Here is a 19,505-nt window from a genome sequence, read left to right as displayed (position 1 = left end):
CTACGAGAACAAACCAAGTTTCTTCAGCCTCTCCTCATGTGACTTCCTGTATGCCGCTTTAGCTTGAGATGGTGAATGAGACAGTCTCAGGAATGTTGACACATGTTCTTTTGGGATCACTTGTCCTATACGACTTCTTCAATATAAACTTATTGAAGTCGAGCTTAAAGAAAAATGCTGCATTCGTAAATATATTTTTGGATTTTGAACAAGATTTTGAAGACTGGAGAACGCAGATACATAAAGATGGAAGAGGTGAAGGGAGCCAAGACATCTCCCCACTTTGCATTGAGAGGAAATTCACAGGCCACATAAAAGAGGCTAATTGCAGGCCTACATGTTAATACACTAATTGTTTTCTATCACTCTGCGTGCAGATAATGTCAAGGAGAAACTAACAAGCTTCAACCAACGAAAAGAAACAGCCCAGGGCAAAGCAGGGGGAGAATTCAACTGCTCACTGAAATAGATGCAGTCCAGCTGATATAGTCATTTGGCTGGCAAGACACTGAAGTGAAGAAAGGATGTGCTGGCCTTGGAAAGGGTCCAGAGGATGTTCACAAGAACGATCCCTGGAATGAAGTGCTTGTCGTATGAGGAACGGTTGAGGACTCTGGATCTGTACTCGTTGGAGTTTAGAAGGATGAGGGGGGTATCTTCTTGAAACTTACAGGATACTGCGAGGCCTGGATAGAGTGGATGTGGAGAGGATGTTTCCACCAGTAGGAAAAACTAGAACCAGAGGGCACAACATCAGGCTAAAGGGACGATCCTTTAAAACAGAGATGAGGAGGAATTTCTTCAGCCAGAGAGTGGTGAATCTGTGGAACTCTTTGCCGCAGAAGGCTGTGGAGGCCAGGTCATTGAGTGTCTTTAAGGCAGAGATAGATGGGTTCTTGATTAATAAGGGGATCAGGGGTTATGGGGAAAAGGCAGGAGAATGGGGATGAGAAAAAAAATCAGCCATGATTGAATGGCGGAGCAGACTCGATGGGCCGAATGGCCTAATTCTGCTCCTATGTCTCATGGTCTTATGGTCTAAGACAGTCATTTGGCTGGCAAGACACTGAAATGAAGGAAGGATGTGCTGGCCTTCGAAAGGGTCCAGAGGGGGTTCATAAGAATGATCCCTGGAATGAAGAGCTTGACGTATGAGGAAAGGTTGGGGACTCTGGATCTGTACTTGTTGGAGTTTAGAAGGATGAGGGGGGATCTTATTGAAACTTACAGGATACTGCGAGGCCTGGATAGAGTGGACGTGGAGAGGTTGTTACAGGATACTGCGAGGAGTGGATAGATAGAATGGACGTGGAGATGAAATGACTTGAAACCTTCTCAAAATGATGAAGAGTTCCAGCAATGCAGATTTGCGCTGAAGGTTATTCAGAGACTGAAGCATGGTGCATTGCGTGGTGATTGTCCCTTTAACGGCAACACAGCAGAGTATGAGTCACCTGGCTCGTAGGACCAACTGGGACACAGGATGGGTAATCATCCCAGGGGGTGAAGTCCTCTCTTGGGCTGGGGACATGGAGGGGATCAGGTGCAGCTGGATGCTTGCTGCACTGCTGTACAATAAAGGTTGCGAACCTCTCTGCTTGCTTGAGTCCATCATTGCAGCGATTGTTGCCACGGGAGCTCACAGACTCTGCTTCGACATCGGGAGCCCGTCTGTTTCAGCTACTTGATTTTCCCCCGCTTCTGAACACCTCACTGCAGGTCACTCGGAGTATTTTCTTTTGCCGAAAGTACTGCCCTCTGTGCTCTCTTTTAAACTTTGCAGCAACTCTCTTTTTTAAAAAAAAACCAAATTCCCTTTTTTTAAACCTTAGAGCCACAGCTCTTGCTTCTCAGGGTTATCTTCTCTTGATTTTCTTCTTTTGAAGGGGGCGGCACGGTGGCACAGTGGTTCGCACTGCTGCCTCACGGCACCAGGGACCCGGGTTCAATTCCGGCCTTGGGTCACTGTCTGTATGGAGTCTGCACGTTCTCCCCATGTCTGCGTGGGCTTCCTCCGGGTGCTCCGGTTTCCTCCCACAATCCAAAGATGTGCAGGTTAGCTGGATTGGCCATGTTAAATTGCCCCTTAGTGTCCAAAGATATGCAGGTTAGGTGGATTGGCCATGCTAAATTGTCCCTTAGTGTCCAAAGATGTGCAGGTTAGGTGGATTGGCCATGCTGAATTGCCCCTTAGTGTCCAAAGATGTGCAGATTAGGTGGATTGGCCATGCTAAATTGCCCCTTCGTGTCCAAAGATGTGCAGGTTAGGAGGAGTGGGGCTAGAGACAGTACCATGATAATGCTACCCTCGTCAGCCGATGTAATGATGCACTTTCACAGAAGGATTTATTAATAAGACGAATTGTATGTCAGCCAATCGGCTGCACCTAGTTCCCTAAATGTCTCCAGCCTGAGGGGACTCCATCCACTGGGGTGATTACCCACTCTGAGTCCCAATTGGTCCCCAAACTAGTGACCTGCTGAGTTGCTCTTAAAGGGACAATCACCACAAATGATAAGAGATATTTCCAAAATGATGACGAATTCTAGCAACGCGGGGTGGTTACTCAGAATGAAGCGTGGCGCAGTTCGTGCTATCTCTGCAGTAAGGATGAAATTGTTTCTTTGAAGCAGTCCGGGCTAGTAAAACCTTTTTCGATGAAAGATCTGCTCGAAACTTTCTATGAGATGCATTTATTCAGTTGGAAATGTCTCTTTTGACTGATCGCAGATGTCAGTGTGAGTGTCGACAGCCAGTTGCTGTAATTGGTTTCTGATGACGCTTCCACTGACAGTGATGCTGTGAATGAGTTTAATTGTCAGATGCTGATGTGATAACCCACACAGCAGATGGTGCATCATGGGTTACCACTATAAAGGCACATGGAAAGCTGATATGGTGTTGTTACGGGCTTGACCTCTGATCTCTGACCTCAATGAAGGAGATTGTCATCGATTTCAGGAAGCGTAAAGGAGAACATGCCCCTGTCTACATCAACAGAGACGAAGTAGAAAGGGTCGAGAGCTTCACGTTTTTAGGTGTCCAGATCACCAACAACCTGTCCTGGTCCCCCCATGCCGACACTATAGTTAAGAAAGCCCACCAACACCTCTACTTTCTCAGAAGACTAAGGAAATTTGCCATGTCAGCTACGACTCTCACCAACGTTTACAGATGTACCATAGAAAGCATTCTTTCTGGGTGTATCACAGCTTGGTATGGGCTCCTGCTCTGTCTAAGGCTTCAAGGAACTACAAAAGGTCGTGAATGTAGCCCAATCCATCACGCAAACCAGCCTCCCATCCATTGACTTTATCTACACTTCCCGCTGCCTCGGGAAAAGCAGCCAGCATAATTAAGCACCCCACGCACCCCGGACATTCTCTCTTCCACCTTCTTCCATCAGGAAAAAGGTACAAAGGTCTGAGGTCACGTACCAACCAACTCAAGAACAGCTTCTTCCCTGCTGCCATCAGACTTTTGAATGGACCTAACTTGCATTAAGTTGCATTAAGCTGATGTTTCTCTCCACCCTAGCTATGACTGTAACACTACGTTCTGCACCCTCTCCTTTCCTTCTCCCCTATGTGCTCTATGAACGGTATGCTTTGTCTGTGTAGCGCGCAAGAAACAATACTTTTCATTGGATCCCAATACATGTGACAATGATAAATCAAATCAAGTTGATCTTTCTCTACACCCTAGCTATGACTGTAACACTACATTCTGCACTCTCTCCTTTCCTTCTCTATGAACAGTATGCTTTGTCTGTATAGCGTGCAAGAAACAATACTTTTCACTGTATCCCAATACATGTGACAATAATAAATCAAATATTAAGCTGATCTTTCTCTGCACCCTATCTGTAACTGTCGCATAATATTTTGCACCCTCTCCTTCTCTATGAACGGTATGCTTTGTCTGTATAGCGCGCAAGAAACAATAGTTTTCACTGTATCCCAATACATGTGACAATAATAAATCAAATCAAATCAAAACCGGATCAAAGAAGACCTTTGGAGCTCACTTCCGGAGGAGGATGGCCAGTTTCCTTCCTGTGGGTCCAGCACTGGATTATGGAGTTGCTGGGAGAGATATTGGAAAAATTGCAGGTTGGTGGAGAAAGATATATTAATTAAAAATAAAAATATAATATGAAGCAAAGGACACTGGCAGGAAAAGAAGGGCAAGCAATGTTCTCCATGATAATTAAAGAATAAAGAACAAAGAAAATGACAGCACAGGAACAGGCCCTTCGGCCCTCCAAGCCTGCACCGACCGTGCTGCCCGACTGAACTAAAACCCCCGACCCTTCTGGAGACCAACCGCCTGTATCCCTCTCTTCCCCATCTGTTCATGTGTCTATCCAGATAAGTCTTAACTGTCGCTAACGTAACTGCCTCATCCACCTCACTTGGCAGCGCATTCCAGGCCCCCACCACCCTCTGTGTAAAAAACTTCCCCCGCACATCTCCACTGAACCTTTCCCCCCTTATCTTGAACTTGTTCCCCTTGTAATTGTCATTCCTTCCCTGGGAAAAAGCTTCCAACTGTTCACCCTATCCATACCCCTCATAATTTTATAAACTTCTATCCGGTCACCCCCTCAGCCTCCGTCTTTCCAGGGAGAACAATCCCAGTTTATTCAATCTCTCCTCATAGCTAATGCCCTCCATACCAGGCAACATCCAAAGAACAAGAACAAAGAACAATACAGCACAGGAACAGGCCCTTCGGCCCTCCAAGCCCGCGCCGCTCCCCGGTCCAGGATTGAATCCTGAATCCAGGATCCCCGCCCAATTTTCCAGCCTATCTACATACCAATATCCTATCCACCGAGCTGTCCCTCACAGCTACGATGCTTTGTTCATTACAACCTATTAACTCACCCCCACCCCCCCATTCCAGACCATGTGATCTCCAGGGAGAGGCGAAAACCCAGAGTGAAAAACCCCAGGGCCAATATGGGGAAAAAAAAAAATCTGGGAAATTCCTCTCCGACCCCCTGAGGCGATCGAAACGAGTCCAGGAGATCACAATGGCCCTGATCGGAAAATGCTTCCCAACCCGAGTCATTTCCACTTCCACGAACACCATATGAATTCCCTGCCCCCGAGACAGGTTCCCAACTATCCGCAGTCTCACTCTGTACTGGCACCAGCAAGATGATCATAGAATGAAGCCTTGAAATGAGAAACCAGGAACAATTAGCCCGCGCCGCTCCCTGGTCCAAACTAGACCACTCTTTTGTATCCCTCCATTCCCACTCCGTTCATATAGCTGTCTAGATAAGTCTTAAACGTTCCCAGTGTGTCCGCCTCCACCACCTTGCCCGGCAACACATTCCAGGCCCCCACGACCCTCTGTGTGAAATATGTCCTTCTGATATCTGTGTTAAACCTCCCCCCCTTCACCTTGAACCTATGACCCCTCGTGAACGTCACCACCGACCCGGGGAAAAGCTTCCCACCGTTCACCCTATCTATGCCTTTCATAATTTTATACACCTCTATTTAGTCTCCCCTCATCCTCCGTCTTTCCAAGGAGAACAACCCCAGTTTACCCAATCTCTCCTCATAACCAAGCCCCTCCATACCAGGCAACATCCTGGTAAACCTCCTCTGTACTCTCTCCAAAGCCTCCACGTCCTTCTGGTAGTGTGGCGACCAGAACTGGACGCAGTATTCCAAATGCGGCCGAACCAACGTTCTATACATCTGCAACATCAGACCCCAACTTTTATACTCTATGCCCCGTCCTATAAAGGCAAGCATGCCATATGCCTTCTTCACCACCTTCTCCACCTGTGACGTCACCTTCAAAGATCTGTGGACTTGCACACCCAGGTCCCTCTGCGTCTCTACACCCTTTATGGTTCTTCCATTTATCGTGTAGCTCCTCCCTACATTATTCCCACCAAAATGCATCACTTCGCATTTATCAGGATTGAACTCCATCTGCCATTTCCTTGCCCAAATTTCCAGCCTATCTATATCCTTCTGTAGCCTCTGACAATGTTCCTCACTATCTGCAAGTCCTGCCAGTTTTGTGTCGTCCGCAAACTTACTGATCACCCCAGTTACTCCTTCTTCCAGATCATTTATATAAATCACAAACAGCAGAGGTCCCAATACAGAGCCCTGCGGCACACCACTAGTCACAGGCCTCCAGCCGGAAAAAGACCCTTCCACTACCACCCTCTGTCTTCTATGACCAAGCCAGTTCTCCACCCATCTAGCCACCTCCCCCTTTATCCCATGGGATCCAACCTTTTTCACTAGCCTACCATGAGGGACTTTGTCAAACGCTTTACTAAAGTCCATATAGACAACATCCACGGCCCTTCCTTCGTCAACCATTTTGGTCACTTCTTCAAAAAACACCACCAGGTTAGTGAGGCATGACCTCCCTCTCACAAAACCATGTTGACTATCGTTAATGAGTTTATTCCTTTCTAAATGCGCATACATCCTATCTTTAAGAATCTTCTCCAACAACTTCCCCACCACGGACGTCAAGCTCACCGACCTATAATTACCCGGGTTATCCTTCCTACCCTTCTTAAATAACGGGACCACATTGGCTATCCTCCAATCCTCTGGGACCTCACCTGTGTCCAGTGACGAGACAAAGATTTGCGTCAGAGGCCCAACGATTTCACCTCTCGTCTCCCTGAGCAGCCTTGGATAGATTCCATCAGGCCCTGGGGATTTGTCAGTCTTTATATTCTCTAACAAACCTAACACTTCCTCCTTTGTAATGGAGATTTTCTCCAACGGTTCAACACTCCCCTCCGAGACACTCCCAGTCAACACATCCCTCTCCTTTGTGAATACCGATGCAAAGTATTCATTTAGGATCTCCCCTACCTCTTTGGGCTCCAAGCATAAGTCCCCACTTTTGTCCCTGAGAGGTCCGATTTTTTCCCTAACAACCCTTTTGTTCCTAACGTATGAATAAAATGCCTTGGGATTCTCCTTAATCCTGTCTGCCAAGAACATTTCGTGACCCCTTTTTGCTCTTCTAATTCCCCGTTTGAGTATTTTCCTACTTTCATTATACTCCTCCAGAGCTCCCTCCGTTTTTAGCTGCTTGGACCTAACATACGCCTCTCTTTTCCTTTTGACCAGTCCCTCAATTTCCCTGGTTATCCACGGTTCTCTAATCCTACCCTTCCTATCCTTCTTTTTTACAGGCACATCCTGGTAAACCTTTTCTGTACTCCCTCCAAAGCCTCCACGTCCTTCTGGTAGGGTGGTGACCAGAATTGGACACAGTATTCCAAATGTGGCCTAACCATTTTATAAAACTGTAACATGATTTGCCAACTTTTATACTCGATGCCCTGTCTGATGAAGGCAAGCATGCTTTCTTCACCACCTTTTCCACCTGTGCTGCCACTTTTAAGGATCTATGGACCTGATAAAGAGATCTGTGGATCAGATAATGGAAGGTCATCAGCAGCCTTGGAATTTAGTGAAGAAGGTCCAGCGATCAGTGTATATTCACTGATGGATTGTGGGATCCTTTGCATGGCTTGCTTCAGTTAAAATACTTCATTTTAAGATATTTCTGCCGTTGTAGCTGATGATGCTAAGCTCCAAAACTAACTTGGCCACATTTTAAACTCAGCAGGCATTCTGGGATTCGCTTTATTCTTTGGAAGTAACTTTGCAAACGAGGCTTTCTCACAAGCCAAAACACAAGCTTTCACGGCCTCACAGCTGCAAATTGTTTGTGAAAGTTAGAGACTGTGTGTGCCCAGCAATTTCAATAACACAGACAAGAATTCACATATTGCAGTAACAGTTATCTGTTTAGTTTGTTCGCCCCAGTGTGAGGTTTGAGTTCAAGTCTGTGTCAGGACTGGCTTTAGTAGGTCTTTCTCTCTCTCGCTCTCTCTCCAGTAATCCTTTCTTCACTTCTGTAATGTTAATTTTGAGTTTTATTCAATAAAGAAAATCATCTTAAATTCATACCAAGTGCTGTCTACGTCTATTCTGAGGAATGAATGGACCCTACATGGACGTAGCAAAATAATTTTTGAGTTAGCTGATAGATATGCTCTTAACTCAATCGGCAGCACTCTGTCTCCTGCATCAGAAGGCTGTTTGATCAAGTCCCAAGCCAGTGACTTGAGCACAAAATCTAGTCTGATGCTTCAGTGCAATTGTGAGGGAGTGCTGCACTATTGGGCAGCACGGTAGCACAGTGGTTAGCACTGCTGCCTCACAGCGCCAGGGACCTGGGTTCGATTCCCGGCTCGGGTCACTGTCTGTGTGGAGTTTGCACGTTCTCCCTGTGTCTGCGTGGGTTTCCTTCGGGTGCTCCAGTTTCCTCCCACAGTCCAAAGATGTGCGGGTTTGGTGCATTGGCCATGCTAAATTGCCCCTTAGTGTCCCAGGATGCATAGATTAGCAGTGTAAATATGTGGGGTTACGGGGATAAGGCCGAGGTGGGATTGTTGTCGGTGCAGACGCGATGGGCCGAATGGCCTCCTTCTGCACTGTAGGGATTCTATGATTTCTTCTCTGATATTAGCTGTGTCTCAGATGAGAAGGCACCATCATTCACTTGAGAAATTAAACTGATTTCCCTGTCTGCCTGCTCTCCCTGTCTGGTCATCTTAACTTAACAACTAGGAACAGGAATAGGCCGTCTGGCCCCTCGTGCCTTTTCGTGGACCTCGCTCCACTTACTCGCTCACTCACTGTAACCCTTAAGTTTAAGTTCATTTTTTCGTGTCACAAGTAGGCTTACATTAACACTGCAATGAAGTTACTGTGAAAATCCCCCAGTCGCCACACTCCTGTTCGGGTACACTGAGGGAGAATTTAGCATGGCCAATCCACCTCAGCCGCACGTCTTTCGGGCTGTGAGAGGAAACAGGAGCACCCGGAGGAAACCCATGCGGACACGGGGAGAATGTGCAAACTCCACACAGACAGTGACCCAAGCCGGGAATCGAACCCGTGTCCCTGGCGCTGTGAGGCAGCAGTGCTAACCACTGTGCCACCGTGCCACCCCTTTACTATTCAAAAATCTATCTATCTTAAGCAGAGCAAGGAGTTTTCCTGGTGTCCGAGCTATCATTATTCCCTCACTCAATACCACCTCAGACTATCTCGTCATTCATCTCATTCTCATGGCAACTTGATCAAAACCTTTAAGATCCTAAGGGGTATTGACAGGGTGGACGTGGAGAGGATGTTTCCCCTTGTGGGAGAATCTAGAACGAGGGGTCACTGTTTAAAAATAAGGGGTTAAGATGGGGATGGGGAGAAATGTTTTCTCTCAGAAGGTGGTGAGTCTCTGGAACTCTCTTTCTCAAAGGCATTGGAAGTAGAATCTATTGAGGGCAGAGTGTGACAAGTCTTCATCAGGGACATCTTTTGTTGTCCAATCAAATAAACAAAATCAAATTAACTGAGGGACAACTCAAAAGGAGCAGCTCCCTAAAAGGAGGGAAACCGCCCGAAACAAAAGACAAAGCGGAAAGGAAACTTAAAACATCAAATTAAGATGTGATTGAAGGGGTCAATAATACACCCCCAGTCCCTGCGGTGCCCAGCGGGCAGGGAAGGCAGATCCTTAGTCAGGGAGCTCATATTCCAATAGGCCAACCTCAATGTCCCGATTGAAGTCATTATATAGAGCTAGATAGGCTCTTGATTAAGAAGGGGGTGAAAGGCGATCGTCGGGGGGAGCGGGGGGGGGCGGGGGGGTGCGGGGAACAGGAATGTGAGGTTGAGGTTACAATCAGATCAGTCCATGATCTTATTGAATGCCAGAGCAGGCTCGAAGGGGCTACTTCTGCTCTGAATTCGTATGGTCGTATCTGTTGCTGGTTCGGACTTATTTTTCCATGCTATGATAAGGTGCTGACAAATACAAGTCCTTTTTTGTGAAAGGTTACAGAAATAGATTGAGATTGGAATGTTCTTCAAAGTAACAGGTGTCTGATGCCTTTCTGTACGAAGCAACACTTTTGCCGTTATCTGCTCTGTCACTTTAATTTGCAATGAAACCATGCGCGATTTAAAATGCTTCATTCTCTTTTAATTTAATTGAGTGCGGAATGAATAGCATTATTTCTTAAAAGCTTATCAGCCTTTATATTTGAAATGTTATTAAAAATTAAGCACCAGATGTAACGATAAAGCGATAGACACAGCAGAGGCCTAAATTCCCGCTGAGTTAATGTTCCTTTCCTTTTAATAAAGATGTAAATGAAAAAGAATTAGACATATACATCCGGGAACAGGTTGATGAGACACTTTACAGATTATGGATTGATATGGCCCGTACAAGTTTCTGATGAACCCCATTCCAAACTCATTGTTGTAATTAATGCCCTGAGACTGAGATTGCCAAGACAAATGGCAATCATTTGAGGTAATCATAGAATCATAGAATCCCTACAGTGCAGAAAGAGGCCATTTGGCCCATCGAGTCTGTACCGACCACAATCCCACCCAGGCTCTATCCTTCTAAACCCCCTGACACTAAGAGGAAATCCTATCCAGACCTGTTCCCCTAACTCCAAGTATTTACTCTGCTAATCCCTCTAACCTGCACATCTTGGGACACTAAGGGTTAATTTAGCATGGCCAATCCCCCTAACCTACACATCTTTGGACACTAAGGGGCAACTTAGCATGGCCAATCCACCTAACCTACACATCTTTGGACACTAAGGGTCAGTTTAGCATGGCCAATCCACCTAACCTGCACATCTTGGGACACGAAGGGGCAATTTAGCATGGCCAATCCACCTAACCTACGCATATTTGGACACGAAGGGGCAATTTAGCATAGCCAATCCATCTAACCTACACATCTTTGGACACTAAGGGGCAATTTATCATGGCCAATCTACCTAACCTACACATCTTTGGACACTAAGGGACAATTTAGCATGGCCAATCCACCTAACCTGCACATCTTTGGACACTAAGGGGCAATTTATCATGGCCATTCTACCTAACCTACACATCTTTGGACACTAAGAAACAATTTAGCATGGCCAATCAGCCCAACCTACACATCTTTGGACACGAAGGGGCAATCTAACATGGCCAATCCAGCTAACCTAAACATCTTTGGACACTAAGGGGCAATTTAGCATGGCCAATCCACCTAACCTAGACACCTTTGGACACTAAGGGGCAATTTAGCATGGCCAATCCACCTAACCCGCACATCTTTGATCTGTGGGAGGAAACCGGAGCACCCGGAGGAAACCCACGCAGACACGGGGAGAACGTGCAGACTCCGTAGTGACAGTGACCCGAGGTTGGAATTGAACCCAGGTCCCTGGCGCTGTGAGGCAGCAGTGCTCACCACTGTGCCACCGTGCTGCCCGGAAAGGATGCTTTCTATGGTGTATCTGTAAAAGGAATGTGATAAGAAATGGCAGTCGGCAACTACAGCCTGTGAGAGGCCTTTTGCTACGAATTCATTGGCCATTCTGCTCAGGTTACACTTCTGACACGATTTAAAAGCACTTCCTCCTGAGGAAGCTCATAAAACCTGCGCCATCTGCTGCACGATAGCCAATCAGATCGCTGCTCCCTCGAACATGGAGACCAGTGTGGAAGGAATCGGGAAACGGGGGATAAAATATCTGGTGTTTTAGATGAGCAGCTAATTGGGAGCAGCAGGAATGAACTACAATATTCCACAATGGAACAGATATGATACACAAGGTTGAAAAAGGAGGAAATGAGAATTGAACGGCTGAAGGCAGAGGTTGCACGCAAGCCAATGAGTGACTTATTCTATTCACCTCGTTGATGTGTTGGATAATAATCTACTGCTTCAATGCATATTTTGTTGTCTGAAGGTGGAAGCAATCTTTATTTAGAAGGATAGCGTACTGCAATGGTGGCAGGTTGGCACAGTTGAAGAGCTGGATGAATATCTGGCCACAATCTTGATTGACGTTTATGAAGATAAGTACAGACAGAAAATATGAAATGCAGTGTGGAAATTGCAGTGTTCTGAGCTGCAAGTACCTTGCCAATGTCATTGCACGGAAGGCAAAAGTTGAAGGCTTTGACATCGGATGTAAAGTATATTGTGAGCAGTTTTGGGCCCCATATCTAAGGAAGGATGTGCTGGCCTTGGAAAGGGTCCAGAGGAGGTTTACAAGAATGATCCCTGGAATGAAGTGCTTGTCGTATGAGGAACGGTTGAGGACTCTGGGTCTGTACTCGTTGGAGTTTAGAAGGATGAGGGGGGGATCTTATTGAAGCTTACAGAATACTGCGAGGCCTGGATAGAGTGGACGTGGAGAGGATGTTTCCACTCGTTGGAAAAACTAGAACCAGAGGACACAACCTCAGGACGATCCCTTAAAACAGAGATGAGGAGGAATTTCTTCAGCCAGAGAGTGGTGAATCTGTGGAACTCTTTGCCGCAGAAGGCTGTGGAGGCCGGGTCATTGAGTGTCTTTAAGACAGAGATAGATAGGTTCTTGATTAATAAGGGGGTCAGGGGTTATGGGGAAAAGGCAGGAGAATGGGGATGAGAAAAATATCAGCCATGATCGAATGGCGGAGCAGACTCGATGGGCCGAGTGGCCTAATTCTGCTCCTATGTCTTATGGCCTGATGGATAATTTGGATTCCATCTCTTGTGTGCTTCATTTCCACAGAATCATTGGTCTATGATTTTGTCAGGGAACAAATGGGAATCTGATGTGAGCTTGTTAACCAAGGCACTACAAATGCACAAAAGAGGGAATTCAACCCTTTGGAGTTTTGTTCGACTTATCTTTTCGGGCTGAAATGGGGTGGGGAAGAGTCCACCATTACAGCACAGAGGGAGGCTATTCGGCCGGTTGTGTCCTTGCCAGCTCCCCGCGAGAGCCGCTCAACTAGTCCCGTTCCCTGCTTCTTCACCAGATGCCCTGCAATGTTTCTTTCTCTTCAGAAGAGGGTCTAATTCACTTTTGAAAGCCACAATTGAATCTGCCAGAGGAGGCTGAGGGGATATTTGAGATGTATAAAATTGTGAGGGGCCCGGATAGAGTGGATAGGAAGGGCCGATTTAGAATCATAGGATCCCAACTGTACAGAAGGAGGCCATTCGGCCCATCGAGCCTGCACCGACAACAATCCCACCCTATCCCCGTCACCCCACAAATTTACCCTGCTAATCCCCCCCAAAACTAGGGTCAATTTAGCATGGCCGATCCACCGAACCCGCACATCTTTGGACTGTGGGAGGAAACCCACACAGACACGGGGAGAACGTGCTAACTCTGCACAGGCAGTGACCCAAGCCGGGAATCGAGCCCGGGTCCCTGCCGCTGCAAGGCAGCAGTGCTAACCACTGGGCCACCGTGCAACCCACGCAGACACGGGGAGAATGTGCAGACTCCGCACAGACGGTGACCCAAGCTGGGAATCGAACCCGGGTCCCTGGCGCTGCGAGGCAGCAGTGCTAACCACTGTGCCACCATGCAACCCACGCAGACACGGGGAGAACATGCAGACCCTGCACAGACAGTGACCCAAGCTGGGAATCGAACCTGGGTCCCTGGCGCTGTGAGGCAGCAGCGCTAACCACCATGCCACTGTGCTGCCCTTTACTTTACAGAGAGGTCAGTGGTCAGGGGGACATAGATTTAAAGTGATTCGTCGAAGGATTAGAGGGGAGATGAGGAAAATGTTTTCGTTCAGAGGTTTGTGAGGGATCTGGAACTCACTGCCTGGAAGTGTAAATGAGGCTGAAATCCTCAACTCATTTAAAAGGTGTCTGGATAATCATCTCAAGTGCTCTAACCTGCAGGGCTATGGAACAAAGACTAGAATGTAGGAAAAGGTCGAGGGGGGCTCCTTTTTTGGCTGGTGCAGACACGATGGGCCAAATGGCCTCTTTCTGGGTGGTAAACTTTCTATGATTCTATGATTCCCATCAAGCCTTTCAAGGACCTGTGGTTTGATCCATTGACCAAGAAGAAAGTCTTCGTTGTCCGTTGATAACGACGTTACATTGAATGGAAAGCAGCGTGGGAAATTGAAAAACATTGCTTTGGCCAGCTTGCTGGATGCTTTTCTGAGCTGCAACTCGACCGAAGCACTTTGTTGGGGACAGGATAGAGGAAGCTTTGTCCTGCATCTAACCGCGCTATGCCACATACGGGAGTGTTTGAGTGCTTGAGTGAGGCAAGTGTTCAGTTACCCAGCATGAACACCCTACACCTTACTGAGCTTAATGGAGGTCTAAAGGAGCCAGTTGCAGACAAATATGTTCCGAATAATCTCCAAAGCCAGCAATCCAGTGCTCTGTTTGACACAGATTGGTGAAAGAGGGCAATTATTAAATATTTATTTGTTCATGGGACATGGGCGTCGCTGGCGAGGCCAGCATTTATTGCCCATCCCTAATTGCCCTTGAACTGAGTGGCATGCTAGGCCAGTTCAGAGAGCAGTTGAGAGTCAACCACATTGCTGTGGCTCTGGAGTCACATGTCGGCCAGACCGGGTAAGGACGGCAGATTTCCTTCCCTAAAGGACATCAGAAGAATCATAGAATCTCTACAGTGCACAAGGAGGCCGTTTGACCCATCAAATCTGCACGGACCACAATCCCACCCAGGCCCTATTCCTGTAACCCCACATATTTACCCTGCTAATTCCCCTGATACTAAGGGGCAATTTAGCATGGCCAATCCACCTAACTCGCACTTCTTTGGACATTAAGGGAGAATTTAGCATGGCCAATCCACCTAATCTACACATCTTTGGGAAAATTTAGCATGGCCAATCTACCTAACCTACATATCTTTGGACACTAAGGGACAATTTATCATGGCCAATCTACCTAACCTACACATCTTTGGACACTAAGGGGCAATTTAGCATGACCAATCTACCTAACCTACACATCTTTGGACACTAAGGGGCAATTTAGCATGGCCAATCTACCTAACCTACACATCTTTGGACACTAAGGGGCAATTTAGCATGACCAATCTACCTAACCTACACATCTTTGGACACTAAGGGGCAATTTAGCATGGCCAATCTACCTAACCTACATATCTTGGGACACTAAGGGGCAATTTAGCATGGCCAATCTCCCTAACCTCCACATCTTTGGACACTAAGGGGAAATTTAACATGGCCAATCCACCCGACCCACACATCTTTGGACACTCAGGGACAATTTATCATGGCCAATCCACCAAACCCACAGGAACCTCCTGTTTCCTCCCGCTTTGGGCTGTGGGAGGAAACCAGAGCATCCGGAAGAAACCCATGCAGACACAGGGAGAATGTGCAAACTCCACACAGACAGTGACCCAAGCCAGGAATCGAACCTGGATCCCCGGCGCTGTGAGGCAGCAGTGCTAACCACTGTGCCACCATGCTGCCCTTTTGCTGAAAGAATTTTGTCTGCCTCAGAGCCTAATTATTGGATGAGCCTCAACTGAACGCCATCTGCTTCCATGGTGCACATTGTTAGTTCAACTGTGCTGGTAAACACCTTTATGTTGTAACTACGGATTGACATGCTAAGTGAACTTCTATTGTTCCACATTCTTTTCTCCGAAATATTTCCTGTCATGGGGTGGGGTCGTATTGTGGGCTAGATCCTTCTCCATTTTTCCAGTGGGGTTCCCGAAGGCTCAGTATCAACTCTCCTGCTTTTTGGATGTAAAGGGACATTGGTGAACCAGATGGGTCATCAGGTAGATTCTTAATTCCAGATTTTTTTTATTGAATTCAAATTCCACCATCTGCCGTGGTGGGATTCGAACCCGGGTCCCCCAGAACGTTAGCTGAGTTTCTGGATTCATAGTCCAGCGATAATGCCACTAGGCCATCGCCTCCCGGTTTGTGTACTGTTGTCCTTGTTCACTGGCAAGGCAAGTGTCACAGAGATTAGCCGGGTCAATATATGGGGTTACGGGAATAGGGCCTGGGTGGGGTTGTGGTTGGTGCAGACTCGATGGGCCGAATGGCCTCCTTCTGGTTTGAGACTAGCCAAACTAACTGCCGGGTGGTAGAGACAGCAGACTGCCATCTCGTCATCCTGGGTTTGATTCAAGCCCCAGGAATGGTGGGCAATGGAGCCACACAACAGACTTGCCTCTGGTGGCTTGGTTTTGTCTGTAACGCCTTACATGAAAACTGGTAAACAAATTCTAGAATTTCCACCAGAAGTATGTTCATATCAAAGCCGACAATGGGGTGGCACGGTGGCACAGTGGTTAGCACTGCTGCCTCACAGCGCCAGGGACCTGGGTTCGATTCCCGGCTTGGGTCACTGCCTGTGCGGAGTCTGCACGTTCTCCCCGTGTCCGCGTGGGTTTCCTCCGGGTGCTCCGGTTTCCTCCCACGGTCCGAAAGATGGGCTGGTTAGGTGCATTGGCCGTGCTAAATTGCCCCTTAGTGTCAGCAAGTTAGTGGGGCTAATGGGTAGGGGATAGGTGGGATTGTGGCCGGTGCGAACTAGATGGGCTGAATGGCCACCTTCTGCAACATAGGGATTCCATGATTCTATCAATGTGAAGTGCATAGCCGCAAACAGCATTGTGCTTTGGAGCCCACACAAACAATGGAAATATTGGATCATAATAACACTTAATGAATGCGGTAAAAGGTACTGTAACTCCTTGAGAAGGACAAATGGGGCCTTTTTCTTTTGACCCTTTATTCTGCAATATTAAATAGACGATCTTGAAGCCAGTAATACAAGATAGACAAAATGCGTGTCAAGAAATTGCACTGGTGCCCTGTAATTGCTTGGTAAGCACGGATTGAAGAATAAAGGCTCTATTATGAAGTGAGAAAGGACCTGAGGAAATTGTCCCTATGTTTCTGAAGGTCCTCGATCTTGAAACATCTCAATAGGTGCTGATGTACGTGTGGCTAAGTGGTATTTACTCTCTCTGTTGTGTTTGCGAAGGGCATTTGTCATTCCGAGTTATTTGGAAACCAGCCTTTGAAATTGAATAAACGACACACTCTCCTCGATGAAACACAGTAAAGAGAACCTGCGAACATGCTTTCCATTTAGTCCTTTTGTGGTTTTATCTCCGCCCCCCCCCCCCCGCCGCCCCTCTCTGCAACCCGTTTGCATGTTTTTTCGCTTTGTGACTAAGAATTTGATTCTCCTCAAATTGACACAAACAAAATGGTGGCACATTCATTGGTCCATGGAATGAAGACCTTAGAAAAGGTCCAGAGGAGGTTCACAAGAATGATCCCTGGAATGAAGAGCTTGTTGCATGAGGAACTGTTGAGGACTCTGGGTCCGTACTCATTGGAGTTTAGAAGGATGAGGGGGGATCTTATTGAAACTTACAGGATACTGCGAGGCCTGGATAGAGTGGACTTGGAGAGGATGTTTCCACTAGTAGGAAAAACTAGAACCAGAGGACACAACCTCAGGCTAGAGGGACGATCCTTTAAAACAGAGATGAGGAGGAATTTCTTCAGCCAGAGAGTGGTGAATCTGTGGAACTCTTTGCCGCAGAAGGCTGTGGAGGCCAGGTCATTGAGTGTCTTTAAGACACAGATAGATAGGTTCTTGATTAATAAGGGGATCGGGGTTATGGGGAAAAGGCAGGAGGATGGGCATGAAAAAAATATCAGCCATGATTGAATGGTGGAGCAGACTCGATGGGCCGAGTGGCCTAATTCTGCTCCCAATGGTCTTATGGTCTAAATACGAACATAACATTCTTGGGCATTTAACATTACAAAATGGACGTTTTACCACAGGATTGGACAACATTTTCCTTCCCATGTCTCTCCCCCAACAATCTAGACCATGCATTGGAGAGACACATCACAACAATGCTTATTTCTATTACCCGACCAACTAAGTATTCACAGATATCAATAAAAGTGTTGCTAAAGTCTCAGCCAATCACTTACTTGCTCACTGTTATGCTGGATGAAACAATAGAGAAAAAAGCACATTACTTTATGGAATCCCTACAGTGCGGAAGGAGGCCATTCGGCCCATCGAGTCTGCAGCGACCACAATCCCACCCAGGCCCCATCCCCGTAACCCCACACATTTCCCCTGCTAATCCCCCTGACACTAAGGATCAATTTAGCATGGCCAATCCCCCTAACCCGCACATCTTTGGACACTAAGGGGCAATTTAGCATGGCCAATCCACCTAACCTGCACATCTTTGGACACTAAGGCGCAACTTAGCATGGCCAATCCATCTAATCTACAGATCTTTGGATGCTAATGGGCAATTTAGTATGGCCAATCCACCTAATCTGCACATCTTTGGACACGAAGGGGCAATTTAGCATGGCCAATCCACCTAACCTACACATCTTTGGACACTAAGGGATAATTTAGCATGGCCAATCCACCTAACCTACACATCTTTGGACACCAAGGGATAATTTAGCATGGCCAATCCACCTAACCTACACATCTTTGGACACCAAGGGATAATTTAGCATGGCCAATCAACCTAACCTGCACATGTTTGGCCTTTGGAAGGAAACCAGACCACCTGGAGGAAACCCAAGCAGAGAACGTTCAGACTCGGCACCAGACGGTGACCTGAGGCCGGAATTGAACCCTGGACCCTGGCGCTGTGAGGCAGCAGCGCTAACCACTGTGCCACCCATTACTTCCACTGCAGACATTCACCTTTTTAAATAAGTCTTTCTTAAGACTTCCCAGTTTTTCTTTCCTTAGGCTTGAGGTGCCCATAAGAAAGCATTCTCTGGAGGAGTAGCAACTGGCCATTTCGGCTTTTAACTGTCAATATGTCAAGCCTCCAATACAAGCTTCCATTATTGATGGAAAATTACACACCTGGCTTCCTGTGTAACGGATTACACATCTCAGGATTATAAATACCTGGAAGTGTGAAATGCTGCCAGATTTGTTTGGAACAAACTGCAAGGTGAGAATAGACCAAAGTCCATTTAAGAACTTAAATGAACTAGGGGCAGGAGTAGGCCATTCAGCCCCTCAAGCCTGCTCCGCCATTCAATATGATCATTTGATTTATTATTGTCATATGTATTGGGATACAGTGAAAAGTATTGTTTCTTGCGCACTGTACAGACGCGGTCAAGTCTGCACTGACCACAATCCCACCCAGGCCCTAGCCCCATAACCCCATGCATTTGCCCTAGCTAACCCCCCCTGGCAGTAAGGGGCAATTTAGCACGGCCAATCCACCTAACCCGCACATCTTTGGACTGTGGGAGGAAACCGGAGCACCCGGAGGAAACCCACGCCGACACGGGGAGAACGTGCAAACTCCACACAGACAGTCATCCGAGGCTAGAATTGAACCCGGGTCCCTGGTGCTGTGAGGCAGCAGTGCTAACCACTGTGCCACCGTGCCACACATTTGAGAAAGAAAAATATTAACTGGCAGGACTTAAGAATTGCTGCAGTGTCAGAGGTGCTGGGTGGAATTCTCCCCAAAAAGATTCTAAGTGCCGAATTCGCGGGAAAACTGGAGTAATTCACGCTTGTTTTTTCAGTGGGAGTTCAC

General features: G+C 47.1%; 1 protein-coding gene across 2 annotated transcripts in view; it reads left to right on the top strand.

Moving 5' to 3' along the window:
* LOC144481903 (acid-sensing ion channel 1-like) overlaps window positions 1–19,505 on the top strand; it is a 1,161,333-nt gene that overhangs the window by 553,872 nt on the left and 587,956 nt on the right. Inside the window, exon 2 of one of the 2 annotated variants that reach the window (XM_078201069.1) lies at window positions 15,265–15,289. The exons of the other annotated variant lie outside the window; for it this stretch is intronic. Coding sequence (XP_078057195.1) covers window positions 15,265–15,289 — 25 coding nt within the window. The remainder of the gene's footprint in view (window positions 1–15,264; window positions 15,290–19,505) is intronic. 2 annotated transcript variants of the gene reach the window in all.

The sequence above is a fragment of the Mustelus asterias genome, chromosome X (genome assembly GCF_964213995.1).
Source record: "Mustelus asterias chromosome X, sMusAst1.hap1.1, whole genome shotgun sequence".
In the NCBI taxonomy this organism is placed as follows: domain Eukaryota; kingdom Metazoa; phylum Chordata; class Chondrichthyes; order Carcharhiniformes; family Triakidae; genus Mustelus; species Mustelus asterias.
This window is presented reverse-complemented; position numbering and strand designations above follow the sequence as displayed.